The 24,102-nt window shown below is 36.7% G+C and overlaps 1 protein-coding gene across 1 annotated transcript in view; it reads left to right on the forward strand.

The window, feature by feature from the left end:
• ADAMTS8 (ADAM metallopeptidase with thrombospondin type 1 motif 8) overlaps window positions 1–24,102 on the forward strand; it is a 412,058-nt gene that overhangs the window by 310,057 nt on the left and 77,899 nt on the right. Inside the window, exon 6 of the mRNA XM_044081137.1 lies at window positions 22,965–23,151. Within this exon, the coding sequence (XP_043937072.1) occupies window positions 22,965–23,151 (187 nt within the window). The remainder of the gene's footprint in view (window positions 1–22,964; window positions 23,152–24,102) is intronic.

Genomic DNA, 24,102 nt, shown 5'->3' on the forward strand with positions numbered 1-24,102 from the left:
ACAAATTGTTCTCTCCCCAAATAACCACCCTTTATACTTCTAACGTGTTGTTGCACTTTTGCAATGCATTTCATCTTGTGTCTCACACACAGCCCTTACCAATCCTATGTCCATATTCTTTTTAACTGTCATCAGGTGACATTTTCAATCATTTACTTTCATGCACAGTCTAAATTGAAATCCATCCCCAAATACCACCTTTAACTAAGACTACATCACTCATTTCACTATCATGTGAAACAAATTCTATATTTAGCAAGTTTTCAATTTAAAAATAAAAGAAGTGCAATTTTTCAATTTAAAAATAAAAGAAGTGCCACTGTGAATTAATTCCATTAATACCCAAATTGCACAAATCTACAATATAATATAAAGTGTGAAGGAGAAACACGGCAGATAAAACAAACGTTTATTTAATGGTAAGCCCTTTCACACCATTAGTAAGTGCTTCATCAGACCAACAAAAAATAATCACATTCACTTAAATACATTAACAAATTAAAACCATTAACAATTATAGCATGTGATTCATTGCTAATCACTTTAGACATTCCCATCATTAAAGCAACAGTGCTACTTTAATATTATAAATCGCTAGAAATCAGTGCATATATAAGACAAAATATAATCATAAACATTACTTAAGAGGATGAGCTTTTAAATAAGGTTTGATAGAAACTCTTTCATTCAGACTATGATTATTTTTTGTTGGTCTGATGAAGCACCTACTAATGGTGTGAAAGCGCTTCCATTAAATAAACGTTTGTATTATCTGCCATGTATCTTCTTCACACTTTGTATCATATTGTGAATTTTTCAGTTTAACACACACCTGCAACTATTAATATTTGACTGTGAACAAATGACAGAAAGTCAGTTTCCTTCAAGTAAAGACTAGCTCTCCCCACATCCATTTGTGCACATACTACAACCACGTCTGACTGGTATATCTCAAATATATGTCTGTGATCAAAAGGGGGGTATGGTCAATACACTGACTGGTTAACATCACTTTCCCTTAGCTCTGCTATCTAATATTCATTTCTGACAGGAAATGTTAAAAACCAGGACCAGTTGACTTATCAAACTTATGTATTCATATTTTTTTAAAGTTCCTGGAAGACTATTTTGTTTTTTTTTTGTCTTTATTTGCTGATTTTCCTGAAAAAAAAACTCATAGATGGTTGTGCTGACTTTTTCTCAAGATGAGTTATGCCAAAAGCAGTGTGCAGGACTAACCATTGAAGAAGGAGTTAGAAGCCTTGCTTTCTACTATGAATGCTTTATCTATAAAAATAGAAAAGATGGACAGTAAACTGGAGTCCTTTAAAGAAGAGAGTACAAAGCAAATGGGATTATTGAAATAAATGATAATGCAACATAACACCCAGATTACTAGTATGGAATAATCCTTAAATAACCTCGAGGTCAGATTATCTGAACAGGAACTTCAAGCAGAGTTTCTGTCAAAACAAAATACATCCTTAATTAGTAAAGTAGATGATCTAGAAAATAGCTCAAGAAGGAACATATGGCTTGCCAGAAAAAACAACAGGGGACAACATCATAAACTTCCTCACATCTTGGCTACCGAACATCTTAAATCTACAGGAATCCGTCTCCTATGGCCTAGAAAAAGCCATAGGTCAATGGCATCTTCTTCACCTTCTAAAAAGGTAAACTCTAATCCAAGGTCTATAACTGTATGCTTTCTTTCTTCACAAGACAAGGAATTGGTACTGAAAACAGCTTGGGCTATCTCTCCAATTAAGTTCAATGAAAATATTATTAGATTTGACAATGATTATTCATCTCCTGTTGTTGTTGTTGTGTCTTTTGGCTTTTACCGGTTAGAGGTCGCCACAGTGAAACTCTGGTCCGCTAGTGATTGGCAGTAGATTTTCACGTGCCGAGTTGCCGGCCCTGATGCACAACCTTCAACGAAGGTATGCCCATTCACGCATGTCTCCACACAGAAGACGCTTTAGCTGAGAATCAAACAGGACAGCGTCTTACTGTGAGGCGACAACGCTACCTCAGCACCACCACCGCAGTTCATTATTCATCTGCAGTAATTACAAAAAGAAAGGAATTTTTACCATTAATTAAGGAACTGAGAAAGAAACATCTTAACATTCATCAAGTTCCCTGCAAGACTTAAAGTATTTCTTCTGGATAGCACCAAAACCTTTGACACACTAGACTCTGCTGTTACATATCTGTCAAACAACAACATTATAGATCAAACAGAAGAAATGGATTGCTCTATGTATTCACTCAAGAGTCAAGCAGAGAAAAACAACTGGAAAATAGCAGACAAGAAAAATAACAGACTAAAGGACAAGTACATTTTTTAACTACTGTTTATATTTATCTCTGCAGTTATATTACCTTCTGTTATATATACAATTCTACTAGAATGAAACTTCACCATTACACAATTCACAAAAAAAAAGGTAAAAGCTCCTTTATTTGGTACTTTTCCATTAATGGGGCAACACTTCTAATGAGTGCATTCCGTTATTGGGTTAACATCGAAAAAGTGCCTTCTTTTCTAAAATGCATTTAGTACATGCTGAAATTGTTGCTTATATGCTTGCTGTAATGAAATATATTCTGTTACAGCAGCAAAATAACAGCCTAAAGCAAACCAGTCAGCATCCATGTGAAGAGCCTTTGTGTATGTCAGTTTGGAACACACAGAATTACACCATTGAAGTGGGATCACAGTTAAGAAAGAAAAGAGCGGAGTGCATTTATGACACTATTTTTGAGCTGCAAACAGTACCTTGAAAAGCCTCCATACTCAGATTGGTGCTGGTAAATGCTGGCAAAGTAAGGTAAGTAATGTCTTTCGGCTTTTCCTGGTTAGGGATCGCCACAGCAAAACTCCGGTCCTGTAATGATTTGCAGTGGATTTTTACAGTGCCGAGTTGCCAGCCCGGCACCCAACCTTCAAAGAAGGCACACCCACTCACGCACACACCTACCTGCATATCTTTAATGTCACTCGACCGCGGGGAGGACATGCAGACTCCACACAGAAGAATTGAACAGGAGAACCTCTTGCTGTGGGGCGACAACACTAACCGCTGCACTACTGTGGTAGCCTTGCTAAAAAAGTTTTGACAGTACATTTTTTCAACTTTGAGGTGAACTAATGGCAACAACTGAAAGGCTGCACCTCATGATAATGGCTGTGTGGGACAAAGCCAAGATGTCTTGGGTACTTGGTCTGCATGTAATGGACAAACCACTATTCAGGTTTTGAAAAAAGGGGTTGTTCCAAAAGGAAGTGCTTGAGCTATAACCGACGAACAATGGAAATACATAAGTAATTGTAGGATGATGCTTACTATGGATCAGTGAAGTTTGTAAAGGTTTTACTCCAGGAAACAGCATCACCAGCATATAACTGGAATATGTTCACCCTATATAGTCAGCAGTCCAAGAAGCGATGTGTCTTGGATAGTTTTCTGTTATGGATAAAATGTAATAATTATCTGTGACAAAAAAGTGTGTGTATGTGGCCCACTTCAGCAGCAGCCGTGAGATCAGTGCGAGCACCTGCTAAGATTGCAAGCGCTCATTTTGAAGTGTTGCCGCGATAACAGAAAAGTGCCCTTTATTTTTTTATTTCTCTAATATTGATTATTTACCTGTGGTAATCCATTCATAATATAATATCACAACACCATAAACTTGGCTTATGGTAAACATATTAAAGAAGTTTATATGGTGCCTTTTTAAGTAGTTTTAACTCCATACAAAGCAACTTAATAATTATAAAAGCACATATGTAGTGTTCAGTTCTCCAAAACACAACACACTGTTTACATTACTATATTATGGTACCATGACTAAAGGTTAGAAAAAGACTGAGCATTCTTATTCCAATTTACTTAAGGACATGTTATAGTTTCTGCTAATAAATGTAATAATTCTGGAGTGAATTAAATGTTTATGTGTGACATCTCCATAGTGATCAATAGTATATTCCTATACAGAAAGCTGAAAATGTAATTCTTTTACTAATATTTTGCTGCATAGATTTACATTAGGATTTATATTGATGAATATAGGTGTTTGACTAGTTTATTAAATAATTGTAATAATTTAATGTAGACTCCTAGATTTTATACTTTAAAACATTTCAGTTAAGTTAAATGCTTATTTAGATAAATATATTGCCATGAAGTGAAGGAATTTACAGTTAATCACTTCATAAGCTCAAGATGAAATTCTGAAGTGTTTTTTATAGTTTACTTACCTTCTGTTCTTGCTTTCCCGCCAAGAGCTAAAAACACTCCATCTTCATTTTTTCAAGTCCTTTTCTTCAGCTGGAGTATTTTCTTAGTTTAAATTCTCTCACGATAGTGTGACCATCCCAAAATGAAACTAAACAGCCCAGACATGACGTAACTGCACTAGCTAAAGGTCAAACATCATATTCTCAAGCTGACTAGTACTTTAAAGTGATACACACGCTATTTTAATCTGCATTGCTTCATAAGCTTATGAGAAGTTACTAGACAGCTCTATTTATGTATATATTTAATTTAATATTTAAAATGTTTCTAGTATGTCTTTATATTAATTGGAGGTATGAAATTAACTGTTATTTTTTTTTTTTTGTTTTGTAATAGAAATATATAGTGAACTAGATAGACTTACATTATTGTTTATTATAGATGCTGCAGTTTAAAATGAGTTTATATGTATTAGTTAAACTGGAGGCTCACATTTAGTATGGTAACTTGTGTATATTTACATATTAATTAGATAAATGGTTCAAATTAATATTTGCCTATTTTCTGTTAAAAATAAAGCTATTAGGTAGACAAACTTAGGGGTAGATATGATAAAGGCTGTAGAGGGTGCACTTGGATGTCTTGGCAATTTAAATGTAGGGGTTCTTTTTACTCGACAGAGTGTATAGTTTGTTCTTTAATTCAATATTTAATGTTTTACTTCCTTTTTTTTTTTTTTTTTTTTTTTTTGAGGGGGTGCTTAAGTTTACTAAAATCACAGTCATTTCACTACTAATCAAGTTATTTTCACCAATTTTATGTATGTTTTTACTTTTTTCTCTAGTAGTACCATATATACATGCTGAGTAATTCTGTAGGTAATAGTTTAAGCATGAAATGTATTTCCATTGATGTGAATGGTTTGAACAATAGTTGTAAAAGGGGAAGTTTGATTAAATATATACAAATCCCACAGCTTATATTTTTACAGGAAATGCATATTCTGTAAGTAGATTTAAACAAACTGAGTATTAGCAATTATTCAGTTTTAACAAGTTCACATCATAAACAAAAGACAAGAGATTTAATAATTTTATGGAAGAACTCTGCCATTATGCCTAAAGTTATAAATACTTATCAAGATAAAGGAGAAATGCTTTGCTTGGTAACTTTAGAGATAAATGGGACAATATATACATTAGTGAATTTATACTGGATTTCTGGACTAGAGTTAAGCAACACATAGAAGACGATGCTAGAAGTCTAAACCTCAAAATGCACTCTCTCGAGGCACTCCTAAAAATGGAGAACATCGATATCTGTGCAGTAACTGAGACCTGGTTCAAGGCTCCAGGGAGCACCCCTGCAATACCAGGCTACAACTCTTACCACACTTTTCGGCCACCAAACCAGGACCGAAACACTAAAGGTGGAGGAGTGTCAATATTCACCAAGGATATTCACACCACCAGGCTAGTTGGCCAACACAATGTGTCTGAAATTCTCCAAGTGCAATTAACACTAGGTAAGACTGCAATCCAAATTGTAGCTTGCTACAGATCCCCCACCATACCCCAAGATTCTCACTACACCTTTCTAAACATACTGGAAAATATTAAGATAGAACCAAACACCCTAATACTGGGTGATTTTAACTACCCTGCCATCAGCTTCTGTGCAACTTCAGTGAAATGTGTTCCCTGTTAAATTCCCTAATTCCACGGTGTCCAACATACGAATAATAATGACCTGATGCCTGTCCCGGAAAAAGTATACCTCTTCTGCTAGTCAAGCTGCTGCTTCCTGTTCCTGCTTTAATTGACGGACTGTGATACTTCTCATTTCTGTGTTGTGGCAGGCTGCCTTTTTCACCACACTCTGATGAAGTCATACAGACGAAACCTAGGTCAGCTGCGGTGAAGGTTGTGAATTTTTTGTTGGAATAAAGCATCTTTTGGGTGAGCCCTTGCCTCAGTGGACATTTTTTGCTCCAATATCCTAGACCTGGTCATTACCAACATGGGAAATCAATGCTCCATACCTATGATCACCCCCTTGTTAGTCAGGTCTGACCATAAGCTAATCACCCTTAACATCCACATCCCACCCCCACCCCCCAGTAAAGAAACCACCACAAAAAACTTCTCCAAAGCCAACTTCATGCTACTCAAGTCAGAAGTGACAAACTTCATGACACCCATGCAGACGGGAACTGAAAGTTCAACTGCTGAATCCTACACTAAGGCACTGTACGAGCACATCCACTCATGCATGAATCGTGCCATCCCAAATAGAACCAAAATGCTCTCATCCAAAAAAGGAAGCCAATCTGGTGGTCCCCTGCCATAAACAAACTTTACAACAAAAGGAAGAAACTTTTGCAGAAAAGAGGAAAATCCCAGGATGCAAAAAACTCCCTTACTAGCCTCAGTAAGAAACTGAGATGCCTCATAAAATCCTCCAAAGCTAGTTACGAAAATAAAATTGCCAAAGATTCCAAAGACAACCACAAAGCATTCTATAACTATGTTAAGAATCTAAATGGCAATGCTCAGATCTGCTCTGAGCTAAAACAGAATGGCATTAAATATACTGATCTGAAGGATATTGCCAATATCCTGGCAGATCGATTCAGTGCCAACTTCACCCCTCTCACCCCTAAATGGCCCATCTCAATACCGGAAGATTGCCAAATTCCAGTAATAATGGCCACACAGGTACAAAACGCACTCTCTAAAGCCAAGAATACAGCATCCATGGGACCAGATGACATCCCGGGCTGTGTACTACATGAACTACAATATGAACTGGCACCTCACCTAAGTGTCATGTTTAATCATAGCCTCACCTCAGGTTTCGTGCCCACTGAGTGGCGCAGAGCTACAGTTATCCCAATCCACAAGGGCGATCCACCTTGGATCCCGGAAACTACCGTCCCATCAGTCTGACAAGCCTTATCTGCAATGCCATGGAGCGTATTATCATGGAACTTATAAACAAAGACATTGGCAACCTTCAAACACTGGACCCCACCCAGTTTGGGTTTGTGAAGGGCCGATCTTGTCTCCTGAACCTGATTGACTTCTTTGAATCAGTCTCCAGAGCCATAGACAAGGGTAAGGTGGTCCACACAGCCTATCTAGACCTTGCCAAGGCCTTTGACACCATCCCCACTCTGGAATCATAGATAAACTTACTAAGTTGGGCATTAATCCCTATGTCACCCAATGGGTTGCTAAATGGCTTACTGATAGAACCCACACTGTAAAAGTAGCCGACTCCAAATCCAGCTCCAGACAAGTGACAAGTGGAGTACCTCAGGGCTCAGTCCTGGGGCGCTCTTGTTTGGCATCTACTTCTCTGAAGTACAGGTCAACACTAAGGGACTCTGGCTAACAAAGTTTGCAGATGACTGCAAACTGGGAGCCATTATTGAATCCCCAAATGATGTGGATACTCTACAAAAGGGCCTTACAGAAACAGATGCTTGGTGCCAGAGCCATGGGCTCAAGCTCAATGCCAAGAAATGTATTGTTATCCCCTTTGGGAAAAAACATGTATGCATGATTTACCATATAGGTGGCAGTACACTAAACACAGAAAGTGTGATAAGAGACTTAGGGACACAGGTGGACAGTGGTCTCACCTTCGATAACCACATTGCCACAACAGTCAGGAAATCCTTCTGTGTGGCACACCTCATCACGAAGGGCTTTTCATCCAGAAAAAAGGAGGTCATTGTCCCACTGTACTCATCCCTCATTAGACCCATTATAGAATACAATGCCCCATTTGGTATGTACCTCTCAAGACATCTGCAACAACTGGAAAGGCCTCAGAAATACCTCACTAAAAGAATCACAGGCCTAAAGCAGATGCCCTACGCTGACCGACTTAAAAAACTCCAGCTATACTCTGTCGCATATCGTCTACTCAGAGGCGATCTCTGCTTAAAATACAAGGCCATGTCAAACCCAGAGCTGTTGGACATGCTACACTTAAAGAAATCCCAATCCCTCAGAGCTACACGCTCCAGGGATCTAAACCTTGTCATCACAATAAACAAAACATGCTGGAGGGATAGGTTCCTGACCCAGAGACTCCCCAGACTCTGGAATAGATTGCCCATACATGTCAAGCAGAGTGCCTCTTTGGACCTCTTCAAGAGGAACCTTGATGATTGGATGGGAGAAAGGAAATTCACCCCAGGGATCACGTCATTTGCCCTGCTAGACAGGGGTCCAGGAAAGTAAATAATGTGGGAAGAAATAGCCAGGGAATTGTTATGGCTAGGCTTGTATAGGCCCTAGGGCTGATAGCCTAGTACCAACCTATGAATCTATGAACCTATTATGCAATATTCTAGGGGGAATATAATATTAGCTGGAAATTTCAATTGCATAATAAATGAAAATGACACTAACCATATAAACGCATACAGGAAAACTGCATCATCTACGGCACTGGTTGAATTTACCGATATGTTTAACTTTGCAGATATAAATGAACACGCTGATGCAGATTCACTATTTTACACATTCTATTCACACAGGAGTGGTTCTCATTCTAGGATTGTTAGAGTATATTTATCAAGAGAGTTAACTGCAAAGTTAGATAAATTTAAAGTAATTTCTTGCCCCTTTTCAGACCATAATGTCCTTACATTTGAATTAGAAGTACATACAAGATAAAGGAGGCCTATCGCTAGAATATCATCCTGTATAACTAATTTATTTAACATTTGTTAACCGGGAAAGTCCAACTTGGAATGAAGCCAATTTTCAGCGGAGGCCTGGGGAGAAATGCTCCAGATGCATGTCTTTGTAATGTGGGAGGAAACTGGAGTACCTGAAGGAAACCCACACGAATGCAGGGAGGACATGCAGGCTCCACACAGAAGGCACTCCAGCTGAGAATCAAACCAGAGAACCTCTTTCTGTGAGGCGACAACACTACCGCTGCACCACTGTACCGTCCAGTTAATTTAAAGATTTTAATGATTTTTTTTTAACAAAGAAGTACAAGCCTTTCTTGAAATAAATCTCACTGATGACACTTCAGATATATATATATATATATATATATATATATATGAGACTCACTGAAATCTTATTTATATGGCAACATTTTAGCTTGGGGGTAATAATAAGAAAAAACAATGTAATAAAGATTTGGTGGAGCTACAATCAAATATTGACAGCTTAAAACTTAATATTCAAAACGGGATGAAGCACTTAATGAACTGAAAGACAAGAATAACAAAAATATATAGAAATTCTGCATCACGAATCAATGATTAATTTAGAAAAGATTAGACTTGTTTCTTACTCGATGAATCCTAGAAATCAGAAGAGAATTGCAAATATAACTAAAAAGCTAATACAATCAAACCATATAAAGGAATTATATATGCCAGACACTAGGAAGAAAATGTCAGACTTAGAAGGAATATTAGAAGCACTTAAAATACATTATAATAGTATTAATTTACAAAGTGTTAAACTAGAACCACAAAATATAATAAGGTCTTTTCTTAAGGCAAACATCAAATTTAAACTACATGATCAGCATATCAAGTTAACTGATAAACAAATAATGTTGGAACTTAAATATCAAATTGATAAGTTAAATGTAATAAAGCACTTGGTATAGACAATGTTATTCCACAGATGTTTAAACTTCTACCTAAGGAAGCAGTAGTTCTATTATTAAAGGTGTTCAGTTCAGTAAAGGAGGCTTGGATATGCCTCCTTCTTGGAAGTATACAGTAATTTCTCCCATTTTGAAATCTGAAAAAAGTTCCAATGAATGTTCCTCTGATAGACCAATATCCCTTTTGAATGTTGATTACAAAATGTTCATGTCCATTCATGCTGATAGAATTAAGCAGTTGCTTCCTTCATTGGTGGATGAAGATCAACAGGGTTTAAAAGAACAGGAATACTTATGACAACATTAAAATAATACTTTGATTATATAAATCTCACAAAGAGAAGTATGACCCTAGTGAGTCTGAACAGAAATAATGCTTTTGTTTCAGTTAATTGGAATTATTTATATCTAGCTGTACAAAACTATGGATTCTCATGTAAGTTCTCTTGGTGATGGTGCTGCGGTAGCGTTGTCGCCTCACAGTAAGACGTTGTCCTGTTCGATTCTTAGCTAGAGCATTTTCTGTGTGGAGACATGCGTGAATGGGCATACCTTTGTTGTAGGTTGTGCATCAGGGCCAGCAACTCAACACATAAAAATCTACTGCCAATCATTAGTGGACCGGAGTTCTGCTGCGGCGACCCCTGACCGGGAAAAGCTGAAAGACACAGACAGACTTTATAAGAATTCTTTAGCCTGTGTAAAGATTGGGTCATGTTTGTCTACATCTATATCCATTACTAAGGGTGCAAATCAAGGTTGTCCTTTGTCTCCTTTGCTGTTTGCCTTGCCTATAGAGCCCTTTGTGTATTATATCAGAACGAATACAAACATTAAAGGTATACTGGTTGGGAATAATCTAGAAATGAAGGTTCAACTTTTTGCTGATGACATTTTGTTAACATTAAATGACAATAATAACTCATTACCTGCTTTGCTGAAATCAACTGAATATTTTCAGTCACTTTCTGGTCTTAAACTTAATACAAATAAAACAAAAGCTTTGCTCTTAAATTCTGATGAAAAGTATTTAAATAAGAAATGTTCTCAATATCTTACCTCTGACAATAAAATCAAATATTTAAGGATCATGTTAATCAAAGATTCAAGTGAGACATTAAATACTAATTATAATAATATTTTAATTCATATTAAAGGTCTCATACAAAAAAATGGAACAAATTATTTTTTACAATGCAGGACAAATTATACATAATTATCTTTCCAAAATTATTGTATCTCATACAAGCATTCTCCCTTCCTTTCTCTAAACAGTTTAACAAGTTAATGTTAAACTTTCTATGGTTTCATAGTAGACCCAGAATAGCTATTACTCACCATTTAAATGAATGGGAAGCTGGGGCCATAAGTCTTCCAGATAGAGAGGTTTACGCATTATCATCTGCTATAAAGATCTTATCCCTGTGGCTAAACACCTCATACTCAGCTAGATGGAAACAAATACATGAGTGCATTTGGCTGAAATCAAGCCACTCAGTGTCACTGCAACATATTGAGTTAGTATCTAACAATTTCCTCAGCTTGGTGAGAGAATATACAGTCCTTAATGCAAAGAAATATATAAGTTCTAGATTTATAACAGATATACTAAAGTTATACAACAATTATCTAAATAAGAATCCAGATATCAAAGCATGGATATTTTTGTTGTATCTTATTGCCTGTACCCAGGATTTTATGAATACTTTTGATGTGGCTGCAATCAAAATTCTTAAAGAAAAGGAGCTAATCTACTGGTATCAATTGTTGTATAATGGTAATCTTTTAACTATGGAACAAATTAAAATTAACTTTAATTTAGACAGTAATATGTGGATGGTAGTACAGCATCTTAGGCAATATGTTTTAAATAGAGTTAGTGAGTCCAACTATTAGACAAAATGTCCAAACATTTCTTGAATATTTCATTTATTTAGTAAATCACACTGCCAAGGAAAAAGTTATCAGAAATATATAAACTAATTAAAAGTACTAAAATATATTTTAAAGAAAACTTCTGAGATTATTATAAAATAGTTAATAATCAAACTCCTGATGATAATATGAAAAAGTTAATACTTATTTCTCCAAATGTACTTCCCTGTCAATTCAATGGAAATTATTTGGATGGAAATTTTTACATAGGCCTTTTTTGACTCCACATACATTATAATTAATGTTTAAACAATAAATTAGTTGCTGGAGATGTAAAACTAAATTAAAGGCTGACTGGCAACACATGTTCTTTGACTGTCAATTGCTCAAAACATTTTGGTATAGGGTAAACCAATTTTTACAAACAGTGTTTAATGATGTTTCAGCTTGCCAAATCTCTGATTCTGTTTAATGCTCCTATTCCACAGTGTGTATCTAGAGCAAAGTTTTCACTATGGACTCTTTTAGCCATGCAAGACAATTGCAACAAACTAGAAGAGTGAAAAATCCCCAACTTTTAAAGACTTCAGAAGCATTGTGCTGTCTGTATCCCGGATGGAGTTACCTACTATCAGGAAAAGAACAGAAAGGAACACTTCCTATTACAATTCCTGGCAAAATGTGGTGGAAATACTAGAGAAAGATAATTGACATTCTATAGTCTTACTTGTTATACTTTGAAGACAGTTTTTTAGGCATCCATGTAAAAAGTTTGTTTTGTTGGTTATGTATTTTTATATTGTCATATGTGTTGATAATCGATTTTGTATGTTTAGATTTCTATGACTTTGTAAATCACATTCTTGTTCTATAAAATTCAATAAAAATTTAGAATATATATATATATATATATATATATATATATATATATATATGTCTGTGATCAAGTGAAATAAGTTGTACTCATAGTAATGTATTGAATTCTTTTAATCTAACTGTGATCAAATGGCAGTAAAGCAGCTGTTTCACAGATTAACCAGTCATACCCCTCGCACGCACACACACACACACACACACACACACACACACACACACACACACACACACACACACACAGAGACACACAGAGACACACACACACACACAAACACACAACTAACCACATACAGATCTGTCTGTCTGTCTGTCTGGTGTAATTTATTTAGCTTGTTTCCTACTCATAATCCCCCAGCTCATAACTTTTTAACTTTGGTTAAATGACAGTAGATCAGTTACTTTTATAATAAGAGGAACAGGAATTTCTCTTCTATTGTAAACAGACAAGTAGATAGATATTGAGACTATATCAAGTTTGTCAAATTATCTATTTATTACAATGTTGGATCACCTCACATATAGTCACATTACAAATCTCAACAGTAAAAATCATACAAATATTAAAATGCTTTATTCTTCTTTAATCCTGTGTCTAACCTTCTGCATCATCATAAGACATTTTGTCTTTGTCAAGCATGTAATGTGTAGTCATACGTGGTGTTGAACAATAAAACAATATCATCTCTCTTAGATGTTCTATAGTGAGAGACTTATAATTTGGGTCAAAATACTTAGTTATGAGTTCTTTTATCATAATAAGGATATTTCATAACACCATTGACTAAGCTCTCTTCATTTCTTTGAATACACAGCTATTTCCACAACTACTACCTCACTTATCCTTTTATTCCAAAGGTTTCCATTATAGATTTCAATTTGATATCTGATGCCAGTCACCTTTTACTTTATGTCAGAGAATTCATATGAATAATCTGCATTATTTAGCTGACACACCTAAGTGGAATAAAACCTAGAATATTTTGCGCTATGTATCTCCTCTGCTTCCTTTTACACCATACATTTTTAAATAACTTTCTTAAATGAAGGATATAATTCCCACACATTTTCATTCCTGTTAAAATCTTTGCCTAAATATTTTGAAGCATATTGATGTAAGAATGTTTGAATCACAAAATGACTTGCTTTTCTTCTTTTTCCCACCATCTAATCTCATTCCAACTTTCCAAATGTATTTATATCTTGGATGCTCAGATCATCATTGTCTGGCCATCAATTAGACTGTTTCATCTGTTATATGATACAGTATTTTTTCTCATATGTATCCAGACGTGATGCAGGTAGTTGTATTGCATTTTAATTATTTTATAAACAGGGTTAAGGAACCCCTAAGATCTATAAAGAACACCACCAAAGCCACTGCAGGAAACTGAAAAAAATAATTAGTCTCCATAGTTGTCAGTACAATAAAAATGTTGCTTAGTGTCAAACTCCACAGATAGTTTATTAAAAAAAAGAGTTAGCACTTTCATTCCCAAACAGGAACGTCCTCAGAATCTAACAAAGTGCATACATCACTGAAGGCAAATTTTTCAAGCAGATTAAATAGGTAGCCATGAGAGCGGTCTATGCCTCTGCATATGCCAATCTTGTCCTCCTAGCATTGTAAAATCTTATATGTTCAACTTAGTTTATTTCAAATACTGTAAACTATATCTCAGGTAGCTTGACGATATGTTTATAATATGGACAGGACCTATAGAGACTATTTGCTCCCTATTATGCTATCACAGACAAGGTTGTCGAATGCATCTTTGTCGAACTGAAAAACGCAAAAAGGCAAAATAGCGAAGCTGCTTTTCAGCAAATTTTTCCCTGGGAAAGAATTTGTTTGGCCACTTTTGCTACTTTGCCTTTTTGGCACTGTAGTGCGATCTCGGAGGTGGTATATTTAAGTGGGGGGGCACAGCCCCCCATGTCGGGGGTGTGGGGGCGAAGCCCCCAACATTAAGTAATGTTTTACAGTTTTTTTTTTTTTGTTTCGGAACATCACTGTTCTGAAGTTTTGACGTTGTAAGCTTTTGCTTACATGGGGTCAATTATGTGTCATTCACTCTTCTGAGCATGCAATATCGTAATATAGACCCAAGACTATTGATCATTCTGTGCAATATTTGAATGATTCCTCTTCTTTATTTAAAATTAACATGGAAATTTGATGAAAACACTATGAACTATCTCAACACCATGATTAGCTCTGATGCATCTGGTTTTAAATCTAGAATTTACAGAAAACCAACATTCAGTAATTCTTATTTACATTTTAATAGTTTTCACCCAGTTGGACACAAGAAAAATCTTGTTAAAGGACAATACATTTGTGGAGCGCACATAGCTTCAAACAGGTAAGACCTGTTTAATGAATTTATAATATTAGAACAAATGCTAACACAAAGAAGGTACTCACTTAACTTCATACGTAACATTAGCACCCCCATATTATGAGAATAGGATACTAAATATAAATGATTATTGGGTGTAAGGACCATTACTGGAATGGAAGGTTTGGGTACAAATAACATCTCATACAGTAACTTGCCATTAAAAACTGGAGCATTATTAGCTCCTCTATGCTGTTTATTAATATTCTAGGAGTTAGACCATTCTTTGCATTTAAAATGGCTTCTAATTTTAAATAAATTCTGGAGTGTAATGCTACATATCACTCAGATGTAGCAACCAGGTTGGACAAACAACTGACATTGAGTAATGGGCTTAATAGTAGAATTAATCTTATTAGAAGCAATTATAATGGAAGGTTTGGGTACAAATAATAACATTTCATCCAGTAACTTGCCATTAAAAGCTGGAGTATTAGCTCCTGTACACTGTTTATTAATATTCTAGGAGTTAAACAATTCTTTGCATTTAAAATGGCTTCTAATTTTAAGTAAATTCTGGAGTGTAATGCTACATATCACTCAGATGTAGCAGCCAGGTTGGACAAACAACTGACATTGAGTAATGGGCTTAATAGTAGAATTAATCTTATTAGAATCAATTCTCTTATCTGTGGAGCTTTTCTCCCCGGGCCTCTACTTGAAATGGTAAAACTTCAGGAATAGTATACATAGCCATATGTACAGGCTGTTCCAGTTTTTATATAGGCAAGACTGAACATGCATTTGATAAAAGACTTTACAGTCATCTGTATGTTATTAGAAAGAAAAACACTAATAATGCATTGCTCAGACATCCCCTTATTTGCACAGGTTTATGCAATTACAAATTTGGCATTTTGGATAAAATTCCATTGGAAACAAAAGGTCCTCACTGGGAAAGTAAAATAGAATTTGGAGAACTTACTTGGCAATTTCGGCTAAATGCCATTAACCCACCTGGTTTCAATGACACTACTTCATTACACTCAGTTTTAAAACTGCTTTATATATGTCTTTAAGGATTTCAACATGGTTGTTTATTTTTAAATATGGTTCTAAATACATGATTTGTATATGTATTTTTTTTTACTTAATCACCCGTAGTTTATCTATTAGATTAATATTGTGACAGTTCCACTCTGGGCCAGTAATCAAGGAGCCTGAATCCTCACCACTGACACTTGAGAGGGATGTTCACTTGGACTAAAAATGGGTACACTCAGTATTTCCAGATGCAGACCTCTGCATCAAGCACAATTTCCCTAAAGAAAACACATGGAACACACTCAGCCTGCGGCCTGGGTTTCTCTCTCTGTCTCTCCCCAGGTCTCAGGAAGGCTCCCCACTGGTACAGCTGCAGAGTTAAGTCCTCAGGTGAGTGCCCAAGTCAAGTCTTCCTCCACTATCTCCATGAAACCAGTGCTTCATGTCCCTGCTCCAAGTAGCTGACACACAAACATTGTGAGATTTGGTTTTCACACACACACACACACACACACACACACACACACACACACACACACACACACACACACCTGGGAAAGGCTGGCACAGATTTGCCCACTGTGCCCCCTCCTGCCCAGACTATAAGTTAGTTATCACTGCCACCAGCAATACAAAGCCAGCTACCTAAGGCTCTTGCAAGGGTGCCCAGTTATGCTGAGTAAAGTTAATATTATTACACATGCTAATGCTGACAAAACGGCCAGGCTTTCAGGAGTGGCCAGAGTTATCACCAAATAAATATATGTAAATACTCCCAAAACATAAATATTTTCTAAAAGGAACAGCCACAATGAGAAGTTTAAATATACTTAATAATAAATAATAAAAGAACATGAAAGTACTAAACATATATTTACAGTAAACACCAGAGTTTCAGTCACAGGAAATATTAAAAATAACACAGCTGGAAAAATTCACACAGTTAGAGAAAAAAATACTTAACTGTTCTCACTATATATTTTTAACTGATTTAGAGAATTACTATCCCTGGTCACTTATTAGTGCAAAGCAAGATGAAGAGTTGAGTGGCCCTTGTTGTCAGAGCCAAAACAGAATATTGAGAGCAATCTCTTACTAATATCTAAATATTATTTCTGGCTTATAAAATGACATCATACACATCTAGTCATCTGAAGCTGTTTCCCCGCACTATCCCCATCACTAGAAGCTGCAAGGGTTTTAGCATCTACATGTCAATAATACACACACAAGCATTGCTCAGATGTAGTGCAGCTTCTGGAAGTCATAAAACCATTTTAACACTTCTACTCCTCCTACAGAGCTACTAAGCCAGGCTTCTCATAGACGTTTCATCTCTGGCTTCATTAAAAATTGTGAGGTAACATATTTATGCCCTAGGCCCAGTAGTTTATTTTTTTTACTCTTTTTTGAAGTTTGAGATTAACCACTTCTCTTCCAGTAACCTCTGTCAAAACATATACATTTAATTCAGTTACAATAATGCATGTACATTTCTTTTCTTTCCAGCAAGGCACACTGTTGATACATTTTAACACAAGCAGCTTTGCAAATACATTTTTCAGCACAAGCATATGTACAAATCAGTTTGATGTACAAATGACATGTAATTCTTTACAAAATTCCAGCTAGCTGTGCTGGCATATGTTACACATCCACTGCCCTATTTCTCCTGGCATGGCTGGCAGTACCTCCAATCATCACAACTATATTAATTGTTAGAAAATAAATAAAAAATGTCGTATTCCTATTTTTTAAACGTAATGTTTAATATGACTTTAAGACATGTCTACTTAAAGGAAATGATGTATACACTCTTTTAAAAATTCTTTGGAAGTTCGGGTTTGGGAATGAAAGTGCTAAATAATTTTTTAATAAACTATTGTGGAGTTTGGCACTAAGGCACATTTTGTGTCATACTGACAGCTAAGGAGACTATTTCATTGTTTTTCTGGTTTCCAGCAGTGGCTTTGGCAGTGTTCTTCATAGTTCATAGTTTTGTTACACCACTTGCTGCTTCAGGGTTTTAGTTTTGGAATCCATCCTCTTCTCTGTACATTGTTATGAGGTAACCAGTGTTCAAGGGGAATGGATCATGGTAAAAACAGCAAAGTTTTATGATACTTTTCATATCAGAATTTAATATGGTCAGTCAGTCATTAGCAAGAGTAACCTAAGATACTTCACAACCAACTTTTTTATTAGAGATGATAAGAAATGAGAATCTCTTCTGAATCATTTATTCCTATCTAAATAGATACTAACTTGTCTGTCTGATTCAGACCAGATTCAGTGTATATAGAGGAAAGGTTTGTATTCATACAAAACTGTGTGTTTCTGAAAAATAAAGTAAGAGGGTTGCACAGACAAGGCTGGCAACTCTGAAATTCTTCAGGATGACAACTACAGCAAAAGAAGGAGTTTTCCATGACAAAAACATTTACTCTGATATAGAGGCTGCTTCAAAGAGGGAGGGGGTTAGACTAAGGGGAGTAATTAGATCCTTGAGTGGTGGTCTTAAAAGAAGGCTACCCTTTAGAAAGACCTCTCACACTTTTAGAGATGCTGAGAAAATGGGATTCAAGTCTTAAAGGAATTGAAAAATAGCAACAAGGTTCACTTTAACAGAAAAGTAGCCAAGGTCCTTATCAGAAAATTGTGACAAATAGTCCAAAACTTGACAGTGCAGGAGTAGAATAAGTATCTAGACCATTTGATGATGCCGAAATTGTGAAAAATATACTTGCTTTTATATGTTTTCTAGTATTCTGCTTTTATGCAGAAGTGAGAGTCTGAACTACCCTGGAAGGGGTAGGCAGAGTTCGTCATTAGCAGAATCAGAGAAACAAAACCGTTAGATATAAGGACTGGAAATCTGGATGGGACTTACTGGAGAGACATGATAGTAGGAAAATGAAAAGCAAAAGGCAGAGAGGGTTCTCTAACTCTTGTGTCCTGAATAGGGGAAACCAAACTTGTCAAGGCCAAAATGGAGCAATGAGAAATCAGTCTGGACTTTTACTGCCTGGCATTCAGAATGAACCTCATAATCAACAGAAATGTGGGGGAAGCACACAGAAATACTGTGGGATCTTTCTTGATGACAGCATCCCTGGGAGAATTCTCATGAAAGAAGGATAAGGGAAGAGAAGTTTCTGCACTTGGCATTGGTTGAGGAAGCAAATGTGTCATGGCAAGGCTTCCCCCAGCAATGGTACAAATGTCCAAAAGGAGTCAGCTTCACTAGGAATCAGATTCAAAACCAGAAAGTGGTTGGTCAGCATAGTCTATACTCATACCCTCACTGCTTTTTGACAAAGGGGGATAGGAGTGCCCCATCTTGTATGTTGATATAACAAGCCACTGTCATGCTGTTGGAGTAAATGGCTATTGGAATTTGTGGTGGGGTGTCCTAGAAAGTTTAGATTGTGAGAAAGACTGCTGTCATCTGAACTACACTGATCTGCAAATGGGCCTCTGACTGTAATCATACACATTGGGTAGCCTGGCCTTGAAAATGCCACTCCCCCCTTCCTAGGGCAGAGATATCCATGGTGATGACTACTAGAGTGGTAGAGAATAAAATGGGTTTTCAAGGGTCAGGTTCAGTGTAAGCCACACCCTTCTTAGATATGCTTTGCAGTCTTTGGATATTTTTATGCGTAGAGTCATACAGTCCAAACATTTGAGACCATTGTACTCTTAACATCTACTGAATACTGCTATGTAAAACATCGCAAAGGATACCAAAGGAATAATTTCTGCCATCAAAATCAAAGTCCTTCAGCAAAGTGCTGGCAAACTGGGTGCACACAGTGGAATGCTCCTGTCTGTGGTTATAGGTAAGAAGGCATTGCATACAGTAGCCTAGACTGCAATGTATGAATGTGGGCATATCAGATGGCTCTGACTTTGTGGTGTTGGCTTTTATTCTTAACTATTGACATAGTGAGACCAAAGACTCCCAGGCAGAGGTCAGTCTTCCCAAACAGGATGCACTAAGGAACAAATCACCCAGTTATGGAAATAACTTCATTCTTTGCAACATGTATGTAGTTTACTGTAACCGTGAAAATGTAAATGAATACCCTGGGGGGTTGAGGTGAGAATAAGCGAAGAGCACTGGACTAGTACTTGTACAAAGACGCATAAACACCTGCTGGGCATATCAGTCTTTATGTGGAGGTGGGTGTCTTGAAGATCTAAAAAGCATGTTTAATCTTTTTCTGATAGACATGCAAGGATGAACTGTATGATGACCATTTGAAAAGTTTCTTTGGGGATGAACTAGTTCATGTTACTCAACTCTAAAATGGACCCATGGTTCTTTGTTTTCTTCAGTACCAAAAAGAACTTGAGGTAGTAATCTAACCTTTCTGGTGTGGTGGGAAGTCATGGAGGGCTCTTTTCTCTAGATATTTTGAGATCTCTTCTTACTGTACTGTTTTGATAAGGTGAAATGGAATCCCCTGAAAATTATTATTTTTTAACCACTTGTCCTATGTGATACCAGCCAGTTAGGCAGGTGGAGGAACCAGATGGCCTCTGTCTGCCTTCTCACTGGGGGACAGTCAAGCAAGGTATTAGATGTTTGACTGCTGTCCTCCCCAAAGAAGGACCACTGTTCCACTGCAGTTGCCAGTTACATATGCGTCTGCATGACTCACCATTCTTACAGGTTCCCACGGTTTGGTTTGATACTGTTAACTTTGCTTGAATCAAAGTTGATGTAAGCTCCACTGCATCTTTGAGAATGGTTGTTGTGACATTTGAAACTTTACCCTTCATCTCTATGTTCTCCGCACGTGTTTGTACGTTACATTCAAAAAGTATAGTACCATCAATGGAAGAGTTTAAAAAAAAATCATCTTGGTTTCTTCATCAAATTCTGTTAGCCAAAGTAATGCGTGATGGAATGTCATTGTGATGTCATCTGCAGCTAAGGCTAAGCCTTCAGCCAAGCTATAAACAATCCTCATCCTGAAATTCAGAATGGAAAATATAGTTACCAACTTTGACATTTTTTTTTGTTTGAACTGCCTGTCTGGCAGTTGGTCCAGTGACTGTTGCTTGTCAACACCTCTCACTGCTACCTGTGCATATGGGACAATACTCTATATATCTCAATTTAAAATCAGAGGATATACTAAAAATACTCAAAACACTGGAGCCCTGTCAAGAAGAAAATTCATGTGAAAGTAATAAATAGCAAGTCCGGGATCCAATAGGAGTCACAAACCACACACATTTAAAGCCATGGATTCTAAACAAAATGGCTTGTCTTGCAGCTTTGTGTGTGATTCATAGTTCTGACTGGGTCCTAAAAAAGTGGAAGATGCACAAGTTTGCATTTTGAACCTATCCATGTTCTTGGATTCTTCATCAGAATATATCAGCTTGGCTCTGAGGTAAAGGAGTCTTTTAAAGAGCAGTAATCACCACAGTTGCCCAGTAATTCCAAGCCTTAAGAAGCTGAAGGATCCTGTCAAGTTTGTTTGTAAAAGGGGCACAAAAATAGGATTATCACATGCATTAATAGTAGCAGCTAATTTTAACTTTGTATTGGCTGCTGGTACCACCCAGGAAGTTACTTGGGGGCAGAGCCAGAAATGCTTCCTCTAGAATCTTGTGGAGAGGGCATGTGGTTAGTGGGCCACCTTCATCTGTAAGAGTTCCCCAAACTTGGGGTAATCTCAGAAGGATGGGGGAAGCATGCTCACTCCTCATCACTGATGCCTAGTGTGGATGGCTCAACACGTGAGTCAGAATGTTTCCTCTTGTGTGTTTCCTGTCAGTCCTCAGTGGGGACAGGTGCGTGGAAGACAAGGAGAAACAGGGATGTTTAGAACTGATTTTGAGGCTGTGCAAGAAACTTTCTTGATCTATTGTCCTGCTGTTTGATGAACATATCAGACACTGACAAAGGAAACAGGTGCCAAGCAGGACACATTTAAAACATACTGCATCAACAGTTCTGACACTGGTACTGGTATTGTAGGTGCCAAGAACATCAGCCCCAACTCACTTGGGTCAGCATCAGAAGGCTCAACACTGAGCTTGACTGCAGAAACATTAGGCCCCCCAACACTGTGACCAGTAGAATCCATCAGCGCCATAAGTGTCGATACTAATACCATCAACATCAATGACATTGTCCACATCAAAGCTGTTGACCCTGAAAGGTGTGGTACTGAGATCAAAAGTACAGTCAGTGTGTTGAAAAGGAAAGAGAAACATCTGCCAGGAAAAACAATTTTAAAGAGGAAAGCAAATGTAAAGATTTACTTGAGAGAAAATACAAAATTACCATAATGCTAAAAACATCATAAAAAGGGATAGGCAAAGACACAGCTAAAGGCATAGGCAGGGGCCAACAAGAAACAGAAAAACAGTAATTTTTCTTTTCTAGAAAAAAATTACCAGTAAGTAAGAAATTCTAGTTTGGGGCCTTTTCATAATATGACTGCTTTCTAGGGTAGCAGAATAACTCATGGAAGGAAGGTAGGTGTAGACATAGAGCATTATGGGTGAAGGTGAGAGGCTAAGTGGCCTGGGAGAGTTTTAGTGCTGAGCTGTCTAATGCCTACTGGGATATAAACTGCAGTTATTGAGACCAATATGTTTAAGTAACAATATCAGAAAATATTCCCTATAGTCAGATTTTACCTGAGCACATTTGGTACCCTTTTTCTGTCAATTATTTCACTTTACTTATTACATCATTATTATTATTATGCGCCTCATTTACAGACTTTACATTTTACAAATGTTTTGTATTAGCACCTCTGTCCTTTTGTATCAACCCCAGATCTTCCCTTTGTTTTTAAGAGTTCTTTTTATGTTTGTGATGGTGCAGGTTCACTACAGGGTTTCATAATAAAAATGGTTTCTAAAGTGGTTTGCACTGTTTTGTTTTCATTCATTACAGCTTGTTGTTGATGGAAACTGGGGTCACTGGGGACCATGGGAGCAGTGTTCAAGAATCTGTGGAGGTGGTGTCCATTTATCACACCGTGCTTGTGATGACCCTGAACCCCAGAATGGTGGCAAGTATTGTGAAGGTCAGAGGACCAGGTACCAGTCGTGTAACATGGACCGTTGTCCCAATGAGAACGGTAAGTCAGAAGTTTGTGTTAATTCAGGAAGCAACACGTCTGAAAAGAGGTAGTGCTTCTAGGATGTATGTTAATCACATGGTGTTATTTCTCCACAGTCAAAGTTCATAACCATATGTGGTCACTCTATAACCATGTTATCACTGGCTGATGCTGGTCTTTACAGGGCAGCTGTCTTACACAGAATGTTTTTACTGTAAAAGGTTCAACTTTGTTAGTAATATTATTTGATTATAATATAAATTGCTAAATATATGTAACTCAGTTATGCCACAGAGTTATACTTTGTCTATCATGATAAACATACTCTGTATTCAAATAAATATATATATATATATATATATATATATATATATATATATATATTGTAATCTGTTCCCTGAGGAATTTAAAATGTAATCACTAGCATTTGCTTGTAACCAAATGGCTTTGTGTTACTTAATATTGCATGTAAGTGGCTGTGACACCTTGTATTTAAAAAAAGAAAACAGAAACAGTCTATAGAGTGAAGTATCACTTCATCTTCAGCTGAGACAGGTATGTTTGTTCTTTGTTTTTTTATTTTCTATTATAAACTGAAGTTTACAGGGAACTTGGATATTAATCAGTGGATTATGCCTTGACGGAAGACAGAGCAATGACTTTTTCACTGAAAACCATTTTCACCAAACATGAGGAATTGAATTTTCTCCACGATTGTGTGACTGTGGAGTTGCGTTATGTTAGGAGGATCAGGTTGAATTCATGTTTGCTGATAGTGGTTGTCAGCGAATCAAGTTTGTGCATTTGTTCATAGAAGAATAATCCTTAAACAAATAATCATAAATCCAGTTTGCATTATATTAGATTGATGGCCAAAAGAGGCAATGAGCCTGTTGAGTCTGTGCATTTAAGTGTGTTAGCATTAGACCTTCAATCCATCTCTACCTCCTTCCATACTTTCTTCATGCC

Source organism: Protopterus annectens, chromosome 8.part0 (assembly GCF_019279795.1).
Source record: "Protopterus annectens isolate FY-2018-M chromosome 8.part0, PAN1.0, whole genome shotgun sequence".
Taxonomy (NCBI): domain Eukaryota; kingdom Metazoa; phylum Chordata; order Ceratodontiformes; family Protopteridae; genus Protopterus; species Protopterus annectens.